Below are 17,313 nucleotides of genomic sequence, written 5' to 3'. Positions count from 1 at the left end.
TCAAGTACCCCTCAAGTACCCCTCAGGTGGGGAGAGGTGACCCAAGGTTCAGGGGGATAACATCAACTTCTTAGATCTTAATATCTTTCTTTAGCATCTCTCTCTCTCTCAATATCTACCTCTCCCCCTACTACTCCGTACTTTTACCCTACTCCGTCTACTAGTACTCATCCGGGTTCATTAATTCCAAATTGTCTTAGCCTCCACAGCTCTTGCCCCACTATCCTTACCCGTGAGTTGTTTCTCCAGCTTCACTTCCTTTCTTCTGTCTCTCTCCTGTCTCGGTCTCTCCATCTCCCTCTTCCACATTTCTGTAAGGATCCGCATGACCCTCGCTTGAAGCGTCTTGGCTGAATCTCACTAACCATGCCACGTTCTTAGACCTGTGAGCTTCCCGGTCTCTCGGAATCTGGACACCTACCGGTCATATTGTCATATTCCTCTGCTTCTCTTCTCTACACTGTCGCCTTAGAGCTTGAGCGCCAATTTACTTGCGCAAACGAAAGTAAGACTTGTCCATCGGTTTCCTTCTGCGTTTGCTTGCTTCGCGCTACCGAGCTCAAGTCTTGAGCTCGAGACTGTTTTTTACCATTGCTTGGATTTCGATGCGACTGCCCCGTTCGTGTGCCCCGCATCAACCTTGGTTCCTTTCCCCGGCCCCCATTTCGTTTCCCATGGATTGTTTACGTCGTTTCTTGCTCCGATTCCTATGGATGTTCCCTGAAGACCTTGAAGCTAATACACAAACGCCTCAGCCTCAGCGTTCTAACCCAGTCGACATGGGACAGCAGAACCCTCCCGCGGGAGGATCTCGAAAGATCTCCTTCAATGTATCCGATCAATATGAAATCCAAGATGTCATTGGCGAAGGTGCCTACGGAGTTGTTTGGTAAGTGGTGCGAGTTTCTCTACACAGCTCCTCTGACATATTTAGCTCTGCCATTCATAAGCCCTCGGGTCAGAAGGTTGCCATCAAGAAGATCACACCATTCGACCACTCCATGTTCTGCCTGCGTACACTGCGAGAAATGAAGCTGCTGCGATACTTTAACCACGAAAACATTATCTCCATCCTGGACATTCAACGACCCCGCAACTACGAGGGATTCAACGAAGTTTATCTGATTCAAGTACGGCCGAGCGATCAAGAAAAGATGCATGCGTGAAGATCGGTGCTAATTTTAACCTGTAGGAGCTGATGGAAACGGACATGCATCGCGTTATCCGCACACAAGATCTCTCCGACGACCACTGCCAATACTTCATCTACCAGACCCTGCGAGCTCTCAAAGCTATGCACTCCGCCAACGTTCTCCACCGAGACCTCAAGCCCTCCAACCTCCTGCTCAACGCCAATTGCGATTTGAAAGTCTGCGACTTCGGTCTGGCACGTTCGGCCGCTTCCACCGACGACAATTCCGGATTCATGACAGAATATGTGGCTACGCGCTGGTACCGTGCGCCCGAAATCATGTTGACATTCAAGGAATACACCAAGGCCATTGACGTGTGGAGTGTCGGCTGCATATTGGCCGAGATGCTGAGCGGGAAGCCTCTATTCCCTGGAAAGGATTGTATGCTTCAGACATAACCCCATTCCTCAACTGAAGCATAACTAACCCTCTCCAGATCACCACCAGTTGACCCTTATCCTGGACGTCCTCGGCACACCCACTATGGAAGATTACTACGGCATCAAATCCCGCCGTGCCCGTGAATACATCCGCTCCTCCCCTTTAAGAAGAAGATTCCCTTCCGCGCCCTCTTCCCCAAGAGCAACGACCTGGCATTGGACCTGCTCGAGAAACTACTCGCCTTCAACCCAGCCAAGCGTATCTCCGTCGAGGATGCCCTGCGCCATCCCTACCTCGAACCATACCACGATCCCGATGATGAGCCAACTGCGCCACCTATTCCCGATGGATTCTTTGATTTCGACAAGAACAAGGATGCGCTGAGCAAGGAGCAGTTGAAGGGTGAGTCTGGATAATTTTCGTTTCTTTATATGTACTAACCTATTTAGTCTTGATCTACGAGGAAATCATGCGGTAAATTCGGTTATTCGAATCGATCTATCGAGTATGTCAGAGTCATTCTATTCTATTGTGCACGCACTTTGACTTGAGGCGTGTAATTTGATATCATGTTAGAGGTAGCAGGGCCACTCCCAATATGATCATTCAAGTAACCGTATCCATGTAAGCGTATCCTTATAATAAGTTACATCTTTACTCATACGTGCTCTCTGCAATATATACATAACTCCACTGAGTAATCTAGCACAAACCCTCACAACTCACTCATAAATCTCTCAATCCCCTCCGCAACACCCTCAGGACTAGGCTTCGGCGCGCAAACATGCGCCTCAAACCCGAATTCCTGTCGTAGATGATCCCTCGTCGTGGGTCCAATCGTAGCAACAAAGACCCGTCGTCCTGCCTTCTCTTCCATATCCCTAGATGCAGATGCAGACCCGGAAGAAGAGAAAGGCCCTAATTCCAGAACCCGTAACATAGCCTCACACCCCGTGGGCGAAAACACCACTACCCAAATCACATTCTCCCTCTTCACCACACCAAAACCCCGATCTCGGTCCTGATCTCGAATCCTCTGTAAACAACCTCCAAAGGACCCCTCAAAGGACCCCATAACCCCAGTCTCATAAACAACCAATTCCTCAACTCCAATCCTCCTACCCGCAAGTTCGGGATTCATCAATGTCTTGGGAATGATATCTCTCCGAACCTCACCGACGAGGAAGAGGAGCGCTGGTTTGGAATTAGACGTCGAGGCGGAGGCACAAGCAGGATATAACGCATTATAATGCTCAAGGATCATATGCCCCAGATTCTCACCCGTGCCTGCATCGGCACCGTAGATCGTTGCGTTTGGGAGGTGTTTGTTGCGGAGGGTTGTTAGGCTGCGGGCTGTGGCTGGTCCGACTGTGTAGAGGATTAATGGGGGTTGGGTTGCGGGGATGTTGAATGTTGCTGTTTGATTTAGAGTGTGGTTTAGTATATATTCTATATATTGAGACTCGGGGGTTGTAGTCCTTACTGTCTTTCTCATCTTCGATCATCTTTGCGAATCCTTCCACGGCGCGCTGACTGGTGAAGATTAGACCGCCGTATTTTCGGTTCTTATGTTCTGTTCCATTGCCATTGTCATTGCCATTGATTTGGTCGTTGGGGGTGGTATCCCCGAATGCGCCAGAGACAAACAGGTCCCGCACTTTGTTCAAGTTCTCCGTGTGGAAGCGGTGTTCGAGGACGGGGACGAAGGTTGGTTCATAGTTCTGTGAGAAGAGTTCTTCGTAGCCGTCGTGAGGAGAGGACCTCGTTTTTAGGAGGAGAATTGGGGGCATCGTGTGAGTGTTGGAGTTGTGAAGTTGAAAATGGGAGGTTGGATATCTTATCGGTTGCGGGGAGACTCCGAGGTTCATGTTACCTGGTCTTTGATTGGTTCTCTTTGGACATTGTAGAGACTGTTGTATGTGTATGTTGCTGGCTGTTGCTAATTGGGTATTGCTTTATGCAATGGAGTTGTGCGCAACTACTATATCCTCATCTAGTTCAACTTTGCTGGACTGATATTCGATAGTGGGATGAAAGCAACTAAGTCTGGGATCAGTCCTTGCGAACGCCATAGGGATGACAAGGCATTGGCCCCTGCAATCCGTATGAAGGCAGGGTCTGCTAATCTACCGAACCACTCCAAACACAAGGAAATCAGATTGAGTCTAGGAATCGGCTTATATACACATTAAAAACACAAACTACTGATCGTCCAGCACGTGCAGGTACTTCTTTTCCTCACGAGCCTCACGCTCCGTGGCGGGAGGAAGGTCATAGTAAGAAGCACTGCGGTAGCCCTGTAGGTAGTGGAAGGTCAGGTTGGCCAGGTCGGCAGTCTCCTCCATGCCCAGGTCCTTGAAGGTCTTGGCTGTGGGGTCGATCTCCTGGTCGAGGAACTCGCGCTCCACCTCGTCAGCGGACATGGTGTGCCACCAGAGATACTTGTTGAGGTAGTGGGCGAGGGGCTTGAGGATGGGCTTGGGGACGTTGATGTGACGGCGCTTCTTGATGATCTCGCGGTCGACCAGCTCAGCGATCTCGGCGGTCGAGTAGTTCTTGGGTCCATACAGCTCGAATGTTTGACCGGCGGTGGTGTCGTCGTGCAGCATGCGCTCCAGAGCGGTTCCGACGTCGATGGCCTAGATATGTTAGTTGGTCATTTAGTGCTGTTGGGACTGTCTTACGTGGACGGGCCAGTAGCGCTCCTGCATGTGGTTGGCAGTGAAGACGTTGCCAACCTTGGCCAGCTTGTGGAGGAGGTTGTCCTCGAAACCGAACATGGGAGCGGGACGGACGATGGTGGTCTCGGGGTAGATGTTGCGGGCGACCTCCTCACCCCAGGCCTGTATTCATTAGTCTCTTGCTCGGGGGTTCCTTGTTCGGACCTTCCGCATATCACTGACCTTGGTAGCGAAGTACTCGGAGGGCGAGTCCCGGCGGGCATTGTAGGAGGAAACGTGAACGAAGCGGTCGACATCGTACTTAGCGACGGCATCCGCGATGCGCTCAACACCGTCGACATGGACATCCTCGTAGGTGAAGTTCCTGAAATCGTCAGCAGCTATTCAGCGATATATACTAATTCACTAACTTGGTGGGGTATTGGCGGCCGACAAGGTTGTAGACAATGTCGGAGTGACGAACGCTCTCCTCGATGGACTGGGTGTTGCGCAGGTCGTATTCCTACAACAGTTAGATACTTCCTCCAAGCACGCATACAAGCAAGCTCATACCATGAACACAACACGGCCAAGATCACCAGTGACCTTCAAGTGTCTCTTCGCCATCTCCTCACGGTAAGGAACGACAACGGTGCATCCCTGGCGAGCTGCGGGCCATCAGTCACGATCCAATTGCGATATTGCAGCCTCAACCTACCGAGCTTGTTGACAATGTAACGACCAAGGAAACCAGTGGCACCGAAGACGGTCGCAGTGTGACCTAGAAACGAGTGAGCAATGGGCCGAGGATCAAAGTGGGAAGGCTAGCTACCTCCAAGCGAGGATCTATACAGATAATGCGTTAGCAAGCAAGAACAATAGACCTTCTCAGCTTCAATTGATCACTTACCGGCCACCCTGGACCTTCACCAGCGGCTTGCCAGTGCGGGTGATGGCTACATCCTGGAGGCTGCGGCGCTGGAACTGAACCTGAACCCGGGGCGCGAATGGCCGGGCTAGGGCAGAGTTGATGGTACGGGACTTCTGCATGGTCTCTTATGAAGTGTATCTCTCGAGACCAGCGAATTGGAGCGGAGTGTTGCCAAGAAGGGCGTGGTGATGTGCGATGGGCTTTCGCAGCGTCGAGTCGGAAGAACCACACGGGACTATTGCGCTAGTCCTGATTCGGAATGCACACTTTGTTTCTGGACCAGCAGCAATTCAGGTTCAATCCAGCTTCAATTGATTTGAGATTGTGTATAGGGGTTTTTTATGGTGTTACAATGTGTTCGGTCTGCTCAATTTGTGTATTTTCTCCTTGTGGTGTCTCTGTTGGTGAAATGACTATTATGATCTGACAACACGGGGCCTGTGATTGGATATTCCCCAGCTTTACTATGCTCTGCTATATATCAATATGGGTTCACTCCATCCACACGGCTTTCTATCGGGTTAGACAGTGCCATTGGAGCTTCTTAGCTTACTGCTATGTAATATCATCGATATACATCTAGGTATTTGGAGATCTGGGTGGTTCACTGCCTACTAGGGAGGTATATCTATATATTGACAATGTACAGAGTATACAGGTCTTAGATGTTATGATCCCCTAATTCTGTTCCAATAGATTGATCCTTCTTTAGAATCTCGTTCAGCTAACAGAATGACAGGAGAGCATATCCTGCAGCAGAACAACTAGTCCAGTCATGACAGGAAACTATCCATTCACATATGGGCACGCATCTACTAGACACACGCACCTCAAACCATCCGGCTGCAGCCCCAACCAAAACAAGTAAATTGACAGAAAGTAGCAGATTAAGATCTATCTTGGTAACAAAATAAAATCGACAAAAATAAAAAAACGACGGCTTTGTCGCGTTGTGGTTCCAAAGATTGTTAAGAGGAGTTTTGTGGGCAAACCACGGTCATCTCTGGTAAAAGGCAAGAAATGAGTTCTGAACTAGCTTGTCCCACTCCTCAGGTAACGTTCCCTATTGACCTACTTAACAGCCTGGTTTTCCAAATTAGGCAGTGCCCCACAGTAGCCGGTCGATGTTCGAGTCGAGCTTCGCGCGAATTATTTATTTTATTTGACCCCGCATAATCAGCTTAGCTACCGCCCGACAGCTCACAACCTACCTAGGTAGACAACAATAACGTTACTTCATTTCCACTGTTCCCTCTTATACCGTATCAATTCACCATGTCCTCTGCCGCCTGTATCTTCTGCAAAATCATCAAGGGTATGTCTAATCCCATCACCGCTCACGAGTCTGCGTTCGCGCATCCTCACCGTGGACGAGAAGAGACGTCATACCTGTTCAAGTGATTGACTGACACCTCCCCCGTTGTATAGGTGATATCCCTTCCTTAAAGCTCTTCGAGAGTGAAAAGGTCTTTGCTTTCCTCGATATCCAGCCACTGAGCCGTGGCCATGCGGTGCGAACTCCCTTTCCTTCCCCCGCATCCGCATTCACTGCGTTCCTGGTGAAACCGATGCGCGTCTGTCATCCAGACTCGTGACTCAGTTTCTCCATTGTCGCTCACAGGATATAGAGTAGAGATGAGGAATATCAAACTGACAGGATGATAGCTCGTCATTCCCAAGTTCCACGGCGCTAAACTGACTGATCTCCCCGACGAAGACCTGGTTGAGATTCTGGTAAGTGCATCGGATCATAAACCCGGATAATGTGAAAAGGAGAGAGGAGGTTTATGTTTCCAAGCTCTGCTCGTGATTGACGCGGGGTTACATCACTGGGGTCTTGGATGTCCCCCAAGGTCCCTGGGACGAGACGCTAGACGCCGGAGAATAAATTGCTGACCGGATTTTATACAGCCCGTTGCAAAGAAGATTGCCAAGGCTAGTGGTGCCGTTGATTTCAATATCCTGCAGAACAATGGCCGGATTGCGCACCAGGTTGTTGATCATGTAAGTTTGAATTGCCCTCTTTGATATTGTATAGTGCTGATGCTTCTGGTTTAGGTTCACTTCCACATGGTATGTTATATTCATAAGATAAATGCTTCCTTTGGAGCTTGGAGATGGCCGTTATGTACTAACGAGATATTTAGATCCCAAAGCCCAACGAGGAGGAGGGTTTGGGCATTGGCTGGCCCACCCAGGCAACAGATATGGACAAGCTCAAGGCTCTCCACGAGGAGATCAAGTCGAAGATGTAATGTGCTCTTTTTGGACATCAAGGTAAAAGCCAATGACGAAATGGAACCGTTTTATCCCAGTTCCTAGATGTCCAATGAACCAATACAGTCAATTGAACCCACTCGTCATTTACGACCCCGATAAATTAACCAAAACTATTGTATATTCTCTAGCCGGTTACCCAAAACCCATATCTGTATCTGTATATACTACAAAATGCCAACCAGATTCTAAATATCAAACATGACCAAAATCGGAGACAACATGACCATCAAAACCAAATACCAAATCAAACCGAACTTACGCAGGCCCGTCCTTCTTCTCAGCACTGGGATAGAACTCAATCTTCCCATCACCCTTCACAATACCAGTGCGATCATACAAGGAACGAGCCCGCACATACGGGTCGATAGCCCAGTACTGCTTCCGGAGCTGCTCAACCAACCCATTGCGCTTCTCCTCAGCAGCAGAGACAGCGGTAGTCTCCTTCTTGAAGCTGGCGCGGATCCACTCGATCGTGGTATCCTGAATCTCCTTGGCCAGCTGTTGACGCTCGGCCAACAGCGAGTCGCGCGTTTCCTTGTCGGCCATCTTGGGGTTCTCCTCGCCCTGGATCTCGACGTACTTATATTCCCAGTCTTCGTCACCTTCGAGTTCCTTCATGATTTGGCTGGGGTGGATGAACTTTTCGAGATCCTGGCGGTTTTTGGTGAAGTGGATTTTGGCTGCGACAACTGGGTCGAGCCAGCCCTTGATTACGCTCCAGATGCCTGTGGTAATGTTAGAATAGAAATGAGCTGTATGAAGGAGGGGTACGAACTCGAGAAGAGCCAGGGTGCCTTGTGAATGAGAACTGTTCCGAGGGATTCGGGGTAGTTGGCCTCAAAGCACTTGATCATGAACTTCACAGGAGCATAATCCTAGACAAGGTTAGTACAAGTGACGAACCAACAGAGCAGGAATCATACCATATTCGCAATACCAAAGTCAGTCATATCAAAGACAATAGTAGCAGTCTCAATGGGCGGAGCAAGCAACAAGCGCGCAGTCTCAATCGTATAAACGGTAAACCGCTCAAGGCCCTCATTATCCTGATCACCAGCCTTATGCAAACGAACCCTCACAACACAAATAGGCCGACCAGCCCGATCAACACCATGCAAGAAACTCTTGCCAAGACGCATCTGCGTCAAGAAATCATCACCCTTCTTCTTCTCCTTTGGGTCAGAGCCCTGCGACTGCTTCAGCGCAAGCGCCTCGCCATTGAACATGATATCGTCGTCGACATGCATCTCCTGCAGTCGCCAGCGCATCGTCGAAATCAGCATCACGAGCGCCTTCTTCGTGTCCCACTTGCGCGCACGCAGGAATCGGAGGAGCAGCGAGTCCGGGTTGTCGCCTTTGACCATGCTCCAGAATGCTGTGCGGATCTCTTCTGGTTTCATGTCTTCCAGTGCTTGCTTGTATTCCTTTGACTGGCCGTACTTGTCGTCGCCTTCTGGTGCGATGATTGGGGAGGCGCCACTCTCTGGGGTGGCGCTTTTGCTGTCATCTTCATCGCGGCTGCCCCAGAGTGACCATTTGCCTTTGGATTTCTTTTTATCCGGCGCCGGACTGGGGGCGGTGGGTTCGCTGGTCGACTGGCGGCTTGGGGCTTCGATGTCTCCCAGGTTTAGACCGAAGACTTTCAGGGTTAGGACCCAGAATTCCTTCAGCTTGACCTCTTGCTCTGGCGTGAGGTTCCCGACTGTTCCGGGCGCTGGCTCGGCAGGCATCGTTTCGAGGGTATCAATTACACCGAGGAAGTTCAGGGATTGGTTTTGTCGAGGAAGCCGAGGCGAGGGAGCTTCTGTTGACTTTGGGCTGTTGTAGTATTTGTCCTGGAGCCAGGCGCCTCCTCCAACTGCTAGAAGGGTGAACGAGAGGGTCCAAAAAGACGCGGCCTTCCTGGGTTCTGTCCGGTATGTGGAGTAGGATCGAAATGAACGTCGAGGGAAGGGTTTGGCCGAGGAATAGAGACGGCAGAGAGTCGAGCCAGCACGCATATGCAGGGTGGTTGTGGTGAAGTGTGTAGACGGAACAGTGCGAGAGAAGAAGAACCAAGGAGGCAAATGAAGATGACGATGCGGGGAAGATCTTCGCCTAACAAACTACAAATCAATTACTATGAACTTCTCCTTATACCTCATTTAATTACTATGGAGTCCATCGATCGACTTAACGTTATAGTTAACATTAAAAGTGTCGCGTGTGCCCAACCCGGAGATCAACACTCCCCTCCGCAAATCACCAAGTCCGATAATCAAATTGCCTCGCTCTCCTCCTCCATACGAAAAGATCCTCGATCTGCTTAGCCAACAACCTCTCAACTCACATAAACACACAATGGACCGACCACGATCAACCTCGCGCCCTCGGCCCTCATCACGACCAACAACCCCTCTTCGCCCAAGCTCGCGCTCTTCACTACGAGAAGCACATGGATATGGAAACAGCATCGGCACCGCAGGATACACACAACCTGCCATAAATGCCTTGGAACCACAATTCGCCGAGCTGGCCGACTCCATGGCAGATCTGGAGGCCAATTTCATGCACCTGCAGCTGATGCACGAGAGCCTGACGCGCTTCAGCGAGAGCTTCGCCAGTTTCCTCTACGGATTGAATATGAATGCCTTCTGTGTTGATTTCCCAGAGGTATGATTGAAGACGCGTATAACGGGGGAATAATGCGCGACTGGTACTGATTCATTGAATAGGCGCCCATTGCCGATTCCTTTAAGAGAGCTAAACAACAGGAAGAAGAGAAAGGTATTAAAGGAATAAGAACTATATCCATGATCCATGATGCAGTCTTGCTAATCGATTCTCTAGAGGAGGAAGCAGAGCCTACGCGACCGGCTGATGATGGCGAGATGACTTTTATGTGGGTTGGCCGTTGAGCTGGACGATGCTCATATTGGATAACACTTGCTGACTATTCTTGCCTTGCAGGACTACCGATACGACCTTTGTTGAGAATCCCCCGAGCACTGTCTCCTCTAAACCGACCTCCAAGTACAGTGCAGCTGGGCGCGTCGCGTCGCGAGGTACTGCCCGCGGAGGGGCGAATAGTCGGTACACAACCAGAGGGACTGCGCGCGGTGCTGCGCGCGGTGCTCGACCGAGTGCGCTGCCTCGGGGAAGGGGGACTGGGACGAGGTAAAGAGTGTCTTTATGATGAGAAGTGCCCATACCCAGAGACGTCGCAGCATAGCGCATTCGTCCATGCGACAGGCCATGCGCCAGCTTAGGTGATAGCCTATCGCTCCGTCGCGATAGACTATTGACTATTGGTCTTTTATATTGGACCTGAGCTATGCTCGGATGGGACTATCTAGAGAACCTCCTGTATCTACAAGCTTATGATTCCCACATGGAGAGATAAACATTATTAAGCCACATACCATGTAAGCGCGACAGGTTGTACAACATGAAACAGAGGCTCCATGTAAGCGCAGAGTCAAATAGCATATAGACTACTGTAAGTATGCATGTCATGTATAGATGGACACTTCTGCCAATCTCCGGCGGTAAATCGGAGGGGCGAAAAACCACCGCCCGCAACCTCCGACAATCATCCAAGTACGAAGAACCAGAGACATCCATTGCGCAAGCTGTCTATTGTTGAATAGGTTGAATAGACTGTGCCATTAGCCCAAGTCAAGTGATTTGTGACGTGTGGACTACAAATCCGCTATTCATTCGGCTATTGTCTCTCCTTCGTTTGCCATCGTGAGCCGTTTTGGTCTACATTGTATTGATCGCAGCTGACATTGTTCTTATAGCTGCAATGCTGGCCCTATTCAGGGGGAGTCCTTGAGGCTGTACCTGGTTGCTTCTGATCCAGCCTCTCCCTTGGATCTTCGCATTCAACCTCCGAAGCGCCTCTGAATAGAGGGAGCTTAGGTTGGCCCTATTTGCATTGTGCCATTGCATTGTCACTTGTTTTCTACACCTGAATCTCGTCCTTATCATCTCTTTCCCACCATCTTTTCATCTTTTCCATTCCTTTCTTCCACTTGCCCTCTAGTGCCTGATCGTCTCTTCCAATATGGCGACTCTCGATTCTGTGCAAATTCTCTCCGAAGCAGCATTCGGCTGCGGTAAGCACTGGAACTGGCATTGCTCCTTTTTCACGCTGACTTCTGATAGAACATCTTGCGGCCTTCCTCTCCAAGGACGAGAAGACTGCTGTCCAGTTCAAGAATGAGTTTCGTAAGCATGACAAAATGCTGGCTCCGTACTCCAAGACCGAGACGGTTGCTGTACCAACCACTGGTCTTCGAACCGTCGAGTCTCTGAAGCCAAAATACCACTGCTTGAGCTGCTCAGAGATTTGCTTGGGCACCAAACGAAAGGCGCATACCGCAGACACTGGACATCAATTTTGTATGCTGGCATCATCTTTCAATGTTGTTCATTGCTAATACACACCAGACATGGAATCTCGCAGCCGCTATGTCTTCTGTGAGAGCTGCAAAGATTTCATCTATGACCATGGCCTGGACAGAATCCGTGGTCCGTCCGGAAAGTTTGAAATTGGTGGTGAGTTCCAGGCAATTCCGCAATACCCAGTACATTGTGTTTCTCAGAAATTGACGTCTGATAGAAGGTCGAGCGATTTGGGCCGAGGACTCGGCCTCCGAGGTCTATGTCAAGAACAACGCTTACAAGAATCCATGCATGAAACGAGGCGCTCGTGGCGTATGGAACATGGGACAGACCTGCTATCAAGCCGTCATCCTCCAAGCCCTTCTTCACGACCCGAGTCTCAATGCCTATTTCCTGGCAGGTGGTCATGATGTCCACACGTGCCAGAGGCCATCCTGTCTCGCCTGTGCGACCACCGAGGTATTCACCGATTTCAACAGCGGCGAGAGAGCCGAGGCCGTCTCAGCTGCTACGCTCCTTTATTACGGTTGGGATGCGTCCAAGGTATGTCGACATTCAGATGAGCGAATAGAACAACCAGCTAACTTTTTTACTCCCAGGAAATGGCTGGATACCGCCAGCAAGATGCACACGAATACTTTCAGTTCCTAGTCAACGGTCTCCACTCCTGCACGCCCGGCCACGCTGAGAGCTACGACAAGAAATGCACCTGTTTCTTCCATCAGATGTTCTACGGCGAGCTACGCAGCAGCGTCATGTGCCACAAATGCGGCCAGACAACTAACACCCACGACCCAATGGCCGATCTCAGTCTTGACATCCAGCTCCAGAACAAGAAGCGCAAGCTAGGTCGCGCGACTACTTCTTCTACTGCTACTCTGATTGGCTGTCTCGAGAGTTTCACTGCTCCCGAAGACCTCCACGCAGATGCAGCTTACCACTGCGAGAAATGCGGAAATACCCCCCAGCGCGCATCCAAGCGTCTGCAGATTCGCAAGCTGCCTGTTATCCTATGCATGCAGCTGAAGGTTCGTATCATACCATTGGCCCTCTCACACCCACATTCTAAACTTTTATAGCGCTATGAGCACACCTCGGCCTCATCTGAGAAGGTGGATGGCCACATTGATTTCCCCTTGACTGTCAACATGCTGCCCTACACCGTTAAGAAGGATAACCAGCCTGTTGATATGTCCAAGTACATTTACGATCTCTCGACCGTCATCGTTCACCAAGGGACAATGGATACTGGTCATTACTTTGCCTACACTCGTCTTGGAGGTGACAAGGTTTGTCATACATTCAACTGCTTTTTCTGATATGTGCTTATGCTAATATACTCATTTCTAGTGGGTATTGATGGATGACAACAAGGTCACCGTCGCTAGCGTTGCCGATGTCCTCCGCCAGGATGCTTATCTCTTGTTTTACAGCATTCGTTCTGTTCGCTCTGATGGGCGACGATAGGCAACGCTTATGGGACGTTAGGCTAACAGCAGAATTACTGCAGATCAATATGGAACTATGGGATGGCGTTTTCTGCTTTTTTGAGATGCATTGTACAGACTTAGAACCTGGGGACTTGTTTACTATCGATGAAATTGATCATGCTGTTCTCACTTTGCCTTGATGTGTAGTGTAGTTCTACAGAAGGCGGTTCTCGACTGTAGGTCGTGCCTTGAGGGAATATAAAGACCAAGTATACGGTCCCACCAACGCTTACAGCCCTACTAAGCAGCACGCACGGACACCAGACACCAGGCACAGCCATCTAGAATGTCCATCTCGTGCAATCCAAAATCTACAACCACAGCCAAAGACAAGGCAGAGAAACAGAGCAAGCAATACTCCATCCCCACCCCATCCAGATCCCTCAAGTCCATCTCAAGCAGAGCTGATAGAAAAGAGGAAACAAAAATCCCAGAGAAAAATTCCGTCATTGAAATAGGATAAGGAAAAAACCAGGATTCGGGAATAACATGACATCCTTGTTTTTCACGACTCTTCACAACAACCCCCAAAACCTCCACTCGAGCCAAAGTGAATTAAAAAGAATCCACATCCGAGACATCGTCTCCGACATCTTTCATTGCATCAAAACATTCAAGGACGCCATTTTTGAGCTCGTCTGAAACATTCCTCCACTGGACGCTACCGTAGTCGAGCCGGGCACGTAGATGGATTTCGTGGATGTGAACGGTTCGAGAGGAAGGAGTCAGAAATGGACATGGTTTTTTTTGTTCGCTTAGCGGTACTGTGAAGGTTGGATTGTTAGTTTGGGGTCCTGTATGTGTATTTGTGTGGACATGTGTTGGTGGTGGATGGTGATGTTGTGCGAGTTCCATTGGTGAATTCTCATGTCGTGGATGTGTGCGACGCGTGATGTGTATTCGAATTGGGATAACTATCGAGCGAAGGGTGAACGAACCTTGTTGAAACCGATGTCCGTGGACTTCTCACGGAAGCACTGACGGCAGATGTTCATCTGTAATAGATGTTAGCCACTCGGATCCAATGCCAGATCACACATTCAAAATGAATGCCGGGAAAGAGATTTCCATACACCGTACTTGCGGATGAGACCGGCGCGGTGGGAGCAGACACGGCTGTTCATCGAACACAAGTTAGCAAATCCCATTTCTTATTGTTGATCGCTTCCTCCATTCATTCTCGAAGTCGTCTGTTTCCATTCTCGGGGTTTATAGGGTGAACACACCATTCGCGGGAGCCCTTGCCGTACCTATCGGGGAACCAGTCAGCTTGATCTTTTTTTTTCGAGATTGGGTGTGCCTGTGTGCGCTTGAAGGTTGACTTACTTGCGGGGGCGGCTGTACCAAACGCTCTCGTGAGTCATCTTGAGGTTTTGAAGGCGGGACCTGGGAGTTGACGGGGTTGTTGACGAGACGAGAGTCGGCGGCGCTGGGTGTTGAAGAGTCGAAGGCTTAGGTTCAATTTTGCGTTGTGTGCTTCCCGAACGGGGAGGGCACGGGCCACCCGGACTCGCTTATGGGGTGATCATGTAATCCTGATGCCTCAGGCCACAATTTGTATACTTCGCAGTTGATTTTCTTATTTCGACCTCGTTTGGCATTGTTTTCATCGCATTATTTGAGCCATTCCTAGGCTTTTAAATGTGACCCAAAAATATACGGATAGGCTGTGCTGCTCACTCAACTGCTTGGAAGGACCACACCTTGGAATGCGAGGTCCACAACTCATTGAGATTGGCATTTGAACAATAACAGAAGTACAGAACCAGTCCAATGTCTGGTATAATTGCATTGCTGTGTTCTGTTGACTGGAAGGAAACCTCAGTCGGCAATATCATCTTACATTGTTCAAGCGACACCGGGTCCTATGTTGAAACGCAATAGGAAGATGGATGAACCGTTTCTGACATCCAATCTTCTCAGCTTTGTTATAGCACCTGTCCGTGCAGGTACGTACATCTTAAGTCTAGTCAAACCCTCCTAATATCCGGGGTAAACATGCCATCCCTTTTAAGTGATCAGTATTTATGCACATAATAGCATTCATAACCGTTCCGAAATGCACCCGTGTTGATCTCAAACGTTCGCACGATGCATTTGGGCGCCAATTACCCCTGGCGAACGGCACGATCAGACCCGAAATGCGGAAGTTGTAGTGCCGGGCATCCGAAGCTATACTCTTATGGTGATACCCTTCGAGTCTGTGAGAATGTCGATCATTTGATGTTAAAAGAATCGGAGATTTGAGTCCCTATCCGTGTCAAATTTGACATCTCTTAACTGGTACTACAGTAAGTAGGTTTTGATCTCGGGCTGGAATATTGGGTAACCTCTGGTCTAGCACACAGTAAGTAGACATAGGCTAGTCCCATACATGTGCTTACTGCCCGCGAAGCCATTGGGACATACAAAATGGATGACAATGCATGGCATACAGAGTGGCTGTAGGTCACACCGTATGATCTATAGCACTGTACAGCATGCAGCGCAAGTGTACATTGCACCCAAAGAGACCAGTCGAGTACGCCGTCGCCAGCCACTCGGGCCTCAGATGTAGCCATGACCATGAATAAGAGTGAGTCATATGACAGCTCAAAAACACGAGGCATTCGGAAACACATCGGACTTAGCGTTCCGTGCTAATTAGTCGCAGATCCAGTGCGTGGATATACCAGCCTTTCAGGTCTAGAGCCGGATGCCTGCGGATGCCGACCGCCAAGATCCGCGGATTCGGGCTTGGCCTCGACTGAGTGAGAGAACTCTTCAGGGAAAAATCGGCTTGGCTAGGAGGTGGAATCTGGAGTGCAGTAACTGTGTTGCACGTTGCACAGGCCATGAGGCGCGCTTGGGAGGGAGGCTATTGGTATTTCGCGGTACATGCAAGCTGGCGATTGAGGCCACATGATGCGGTGCATACAGTACATATTCACGAGAGATTTATCAGCAGTGGAATTGATTGTTAATGATAATCTTAGTGTGTAGGTAAACTTTACGCAAGGGCGGAGCTCGGGATAACATCATTGTGCAGGTTCATGAGTTTACGAGCGGACTCCTACTTGGGTAATTACCTCAAAAGTACTTTGGAGATGCCGGGTTCCTGTCCACCATGCCGTTCTCCCGTAGGTCCGTACAACTTCCGAGATATTATATCATATATCCGTGGAGACTACTTCCATACTGTACCCACCAGAATGGGCCCAACTCAAAAGTGCGGCTCGGAGAGCTGAAAGCGAGGGCCGAGACAGGGATATGAAAGGAGCAGCTGACAGGGGGTTTGATTTACTCTAGGATCATCTTGTTGCTGATTGGGGGAACTGATCCTAGCCTACATCTTTGTTACTTACATGTGAAATGTCATAAATTGCTGGGATCGCAGGAGGGCTAGAAGGTTAGAAGACGCATGAACTAAGCGGATATCCACGCAGATCCACGAAAGTAGCCCACGGAGTACAGTACAGTGGGAAACAAGTTCTTCAAAGAGATCAGGGATCAGCGGTGAATCCAGGTCCCAATAGGGCAGCGATCGACTACGTCACAGTCTGATGCAAGTAGAAGTTAATTGTACATACTTGGCAGAGTGCGCAAATTCCAGTCGACGCAGTCATACAATCAATGTGAAGTCAGTGTCCAAAACAGGCTCCCGAGACTCCCGAGCTAAAAATTTTAGTAATTATATTGCCAAGACCTCTAGTCTACTCCGTACAGCCCTGTGCATTCGCCCTCACCCTCAGTCATGTTTGTAAAGTCGAGGCAGAAGATGAATATCTACCGATACTAGCTATAATGCTTTGGCTACACTGCTGTTTATATACTTCTGCGCAAAAAGATTAGAATAAGATTAACGGAAATACCGGAAATCAAAGGATTCGGCCTCGGAGGGGTCCTCGGTGCGTTTTTTCCACGCACCTTTTAATGCCGAAGCATTGGAAATCAGCATTTTTTTTTATTAATTTTTTTTTAAACTATTTACCTGGTTTCTGCATCGCTTT

At 49.4% G+C, this 17,313-nt stretch overlaps 8 protein-coding genes across 8 annotated transcripts; 4 read left to right on the top strand and 4 right to left on the bottom strand.

The window, feature by feature from the left end:
- Positions 1 to 109: 109 nt before the first annotated feature.
- Positions 110 to 2,203, top strand: N7446_005665 (mitogen-activated protein kinase). Its single transcript, XM_058514413.1, is given in 8 exon segments — positions 110 to 313; positions 382 to 505; positions 756 to 889; positions 935 to 1,130; positions 1,193 to 1,574; positions 1,630 to 1,832; positions 1,847 to 1,976; positions 2,024 to 2,203. 6 exon segments carry the CDS (start codon positions 780 to 782, stop codon positions 2,050 to 2,052), a joined length of 1,050 nt encoding a protein of 349 aa, XP_058371591.1. The 5' UTR covers positions 110 to 313; positions 382 to 505; positions 756 to 779; the 3' UTR covers positions 2,053 to 2,203.
- An 86-nt stretch (positions 2,204 to 2,289) lies between these two features.
- N7446_005664 (uroporphyrinogen-III synthase HEM4) lies at positions 2,290 to 3,364 on the bottom strand (the record flags this gene model as incomplete). The annotated part of the gene is made up of 2 exons (XM_058514412.1): positions 2,290 to 2,990; positions 3,058 to 3,364. The coding sequence occupies 2 exons, from the start codon at positions 3,362 to 3,364 to the stop codon at positions 2,290 to 2,292; spliced, it is 1,008 nt and encodes a 335-aa protein (XP_058371590.1).
- A 411-nt stretch (positions 3,365 to 3,775) lies between these two features.
- Positions 3,776 to 5,284, bottom strand: N7446_005663 (complex I NDUFA9 subunit family protein; the record flags this gene model as incomplete). Its single annotated transcript, XM_058514411.1, has 8 exons — positions 3,776 to 4,213; positions 4,259 to 4,417; positions 4,478 to 4,619; positions 4,666 to 4,757; positions 4,808 to 4,902; positions 4,953 to 5,015; positions 5,067 to 5,080; positions 5,145 to 5,284. 8 exons carry the CDS (start codon positions 5,282 to 5,284, stop codon positions 3,776 to 3,778), a joined length of 1,143 nt encoding a protein of 380 aa, XP_058371589.1.
- Positions 5,285 to 6,440: 1,156 nt separating this feature from the next.
- N7446_005662 (HIT family protein) lies at positions 6,441 to 7,420 on the top strand (the record flags this gene model as incomplete). Its single annotated transcript, XM_058514410.1, has 6 exons — positions 6,441 to 6,480; positions 6,594 to 6,676; positions 6,831 to 6,899; positions 7,077 to 7,169; positions 7,224 to 7,238; positions 7,313 to 7,420. 6 exons carry the CDS (start codon positions 6,441 to 6,443, stop codon positions 7,418 to 7,420), a joined length of 408 nt encoding a protein of 135 aa, XP_058371588.1.
- Positions 7,421 to 7,691: 271 nt separating this feature from the next.
- N7446_005661 (CRAL-TRIO domain-containing protein) lies at positions 7,692 to 9,481 on the bottom strand. Its single transcript, XM_058514409.1, has 3 exons — positions 8,369 to 9,481; positions 8,221 to 8,320; positions 7,692 to 8,170 (listed from the first exon to the last, which is right to left on the bottom strand). Exons 1-3 carry the CDS (start codon positions 9,443 to 9,445, stop codon positions 7,701 to 7,703), a joined length of 1,647 nt encoding a protein of 548 aa, XP_058371587.1. The 5' UTR covers positions 9,446 to 9,481; the 3' UTR covers positions 7,692 to 7,700.
- A 304-nt stretch (positions 9,482 to 9,785) lies between these two features.
- Positions 9,786 to 10,605, top strand: N7446_005660 (DASH complex subunit DAM1; the record flags this gene model as incomplete). The annotated part of the gene is made up of 4 exons (XM_058514408.1): positions 9,786 to 10,097; positions 10,160 to 10,211; positions 10,275 to 10,326; positions 10,395 to 10,605. The coding sequence occupies 4 exons, from the start codon at positions 9,786 to 9,788 to the stop codon at positions 10,603 to 10,605; spliced, it is 627 nt and encodes a 208-aa protein (XP_058371586.1).
- Positions 10,606 to 11,493: 888 nt separating this feature from the next.
- Positions 11,494 to 13,301, top strand: N7446_005659 (uncharacterized protein; the record flags this gene model as incomplete). The annotated part of the gene is made up of 7 exons (XM_058514407.1): positions 11,494 to 11,545; positions 11,595 to 11,831; positions 11,880 to 11,987; positions 12,052 to 12,377; positions 12,434 to 12,862; positions 12,914 to 13,123; positions 13,185 to 13,301. 7 exons carry the CDS (start codon positions 11,494 to 11,496, stop codon positions 13,299 to 13,301), a joined length of 1,479 nt encoding a protein of 492 aa, XP_058371585.1.
- A 937-nt stretch (positions 13,302 to 14,238) lies between these two features.
- Positions 14,239 to 14,755, bottom strand: N7446_005658 (40S ribosomal protein uS14; the record flags this gene model as incomplete). Its single annotated transcript, XM_058514406.1, has 4 exons — positions 14,651 to 14,755; positions 14,551 to 14,574; positions 14,398 to 14,440; positions 14,239 to 14,319 (listed from the first exon to the last, which is right to left on the bottom strand). The coding sequence occupies exons 1-4, from the start codon at positions 14,686 to 14,688 to the stop codon at positions 14,239 to 14,241; spliced, it is 186 nt and encodes a 61-aa protein (XP_058371584.1). The 5' UTR covers positions 14,689 to 14,755.
- Positions 14,756 to 17,313: the final 2,558 nt, after the last annotated feature.

This window comes from Penicillium canescens, assembly GCF_028828765.1.
Source record: "Penicillium canescens strain IBT 15451 chromosome Unknown utg000004l_segment0_segment0, whole genome shotgun sequence".
Classification (NCBI taxonomy): domain Eukaryota; kingdom Fungi; phylum Ascomycota; class Eurotiomycetes; order Eurotiales; family Aspergillaceae; genus Penicillium; species Penicillium canescens.
Note: the sequence above shows the minus strand (reverse complement) of the source record. Positions and strands in the feature narration are given on the sequence as shown.

Bases quoted from the DNA above. Each gene is read 5' to 3' on its own strand.
- N7446_005665 (XM_058514413.1), top strand. From the start codon at position 780: ATGGGACAGCAGAACCCTCCCGCGGGAGGATCTCGAAAGATCTCCTTC. The intron at 890-934 runs GTAAGTGGTGCG...TGACATATTTAG, and splicing joins GGTGCCTACGGAGTTGTTTG to CTCTGCCATTCATAAGCCCT. The intron at 1,131-1,192 runs GTACGGCCGAGC...TTTAACCTGTAG, and splicing joins ACGAAGTTTATCTGATTCAA to GAGCTGATGGAAACGGACAT.
- N7446_005661 (XM_058514409.1), bottom strand. From the start codon at position 9,445: ATGCGTGCTGGCTCGACTCTCTGCCGTCTCTATTCCTCGGCCAAACCC. The intron at 8,321-8,368 runs GTATGATTCCTG...AACCTTGTCTAG, and splicing joins ACTTTGGTATTGCGAATATG to GATTATGCTCCTGTGAAGTT. The intron at 8,171-8,220 runs GTTCGTACCCCT...ACATTACCACAG, and splicing joins GGCACCCTGGCTCTTCTCGA to GCATCTGGAGCGTAATCAAG.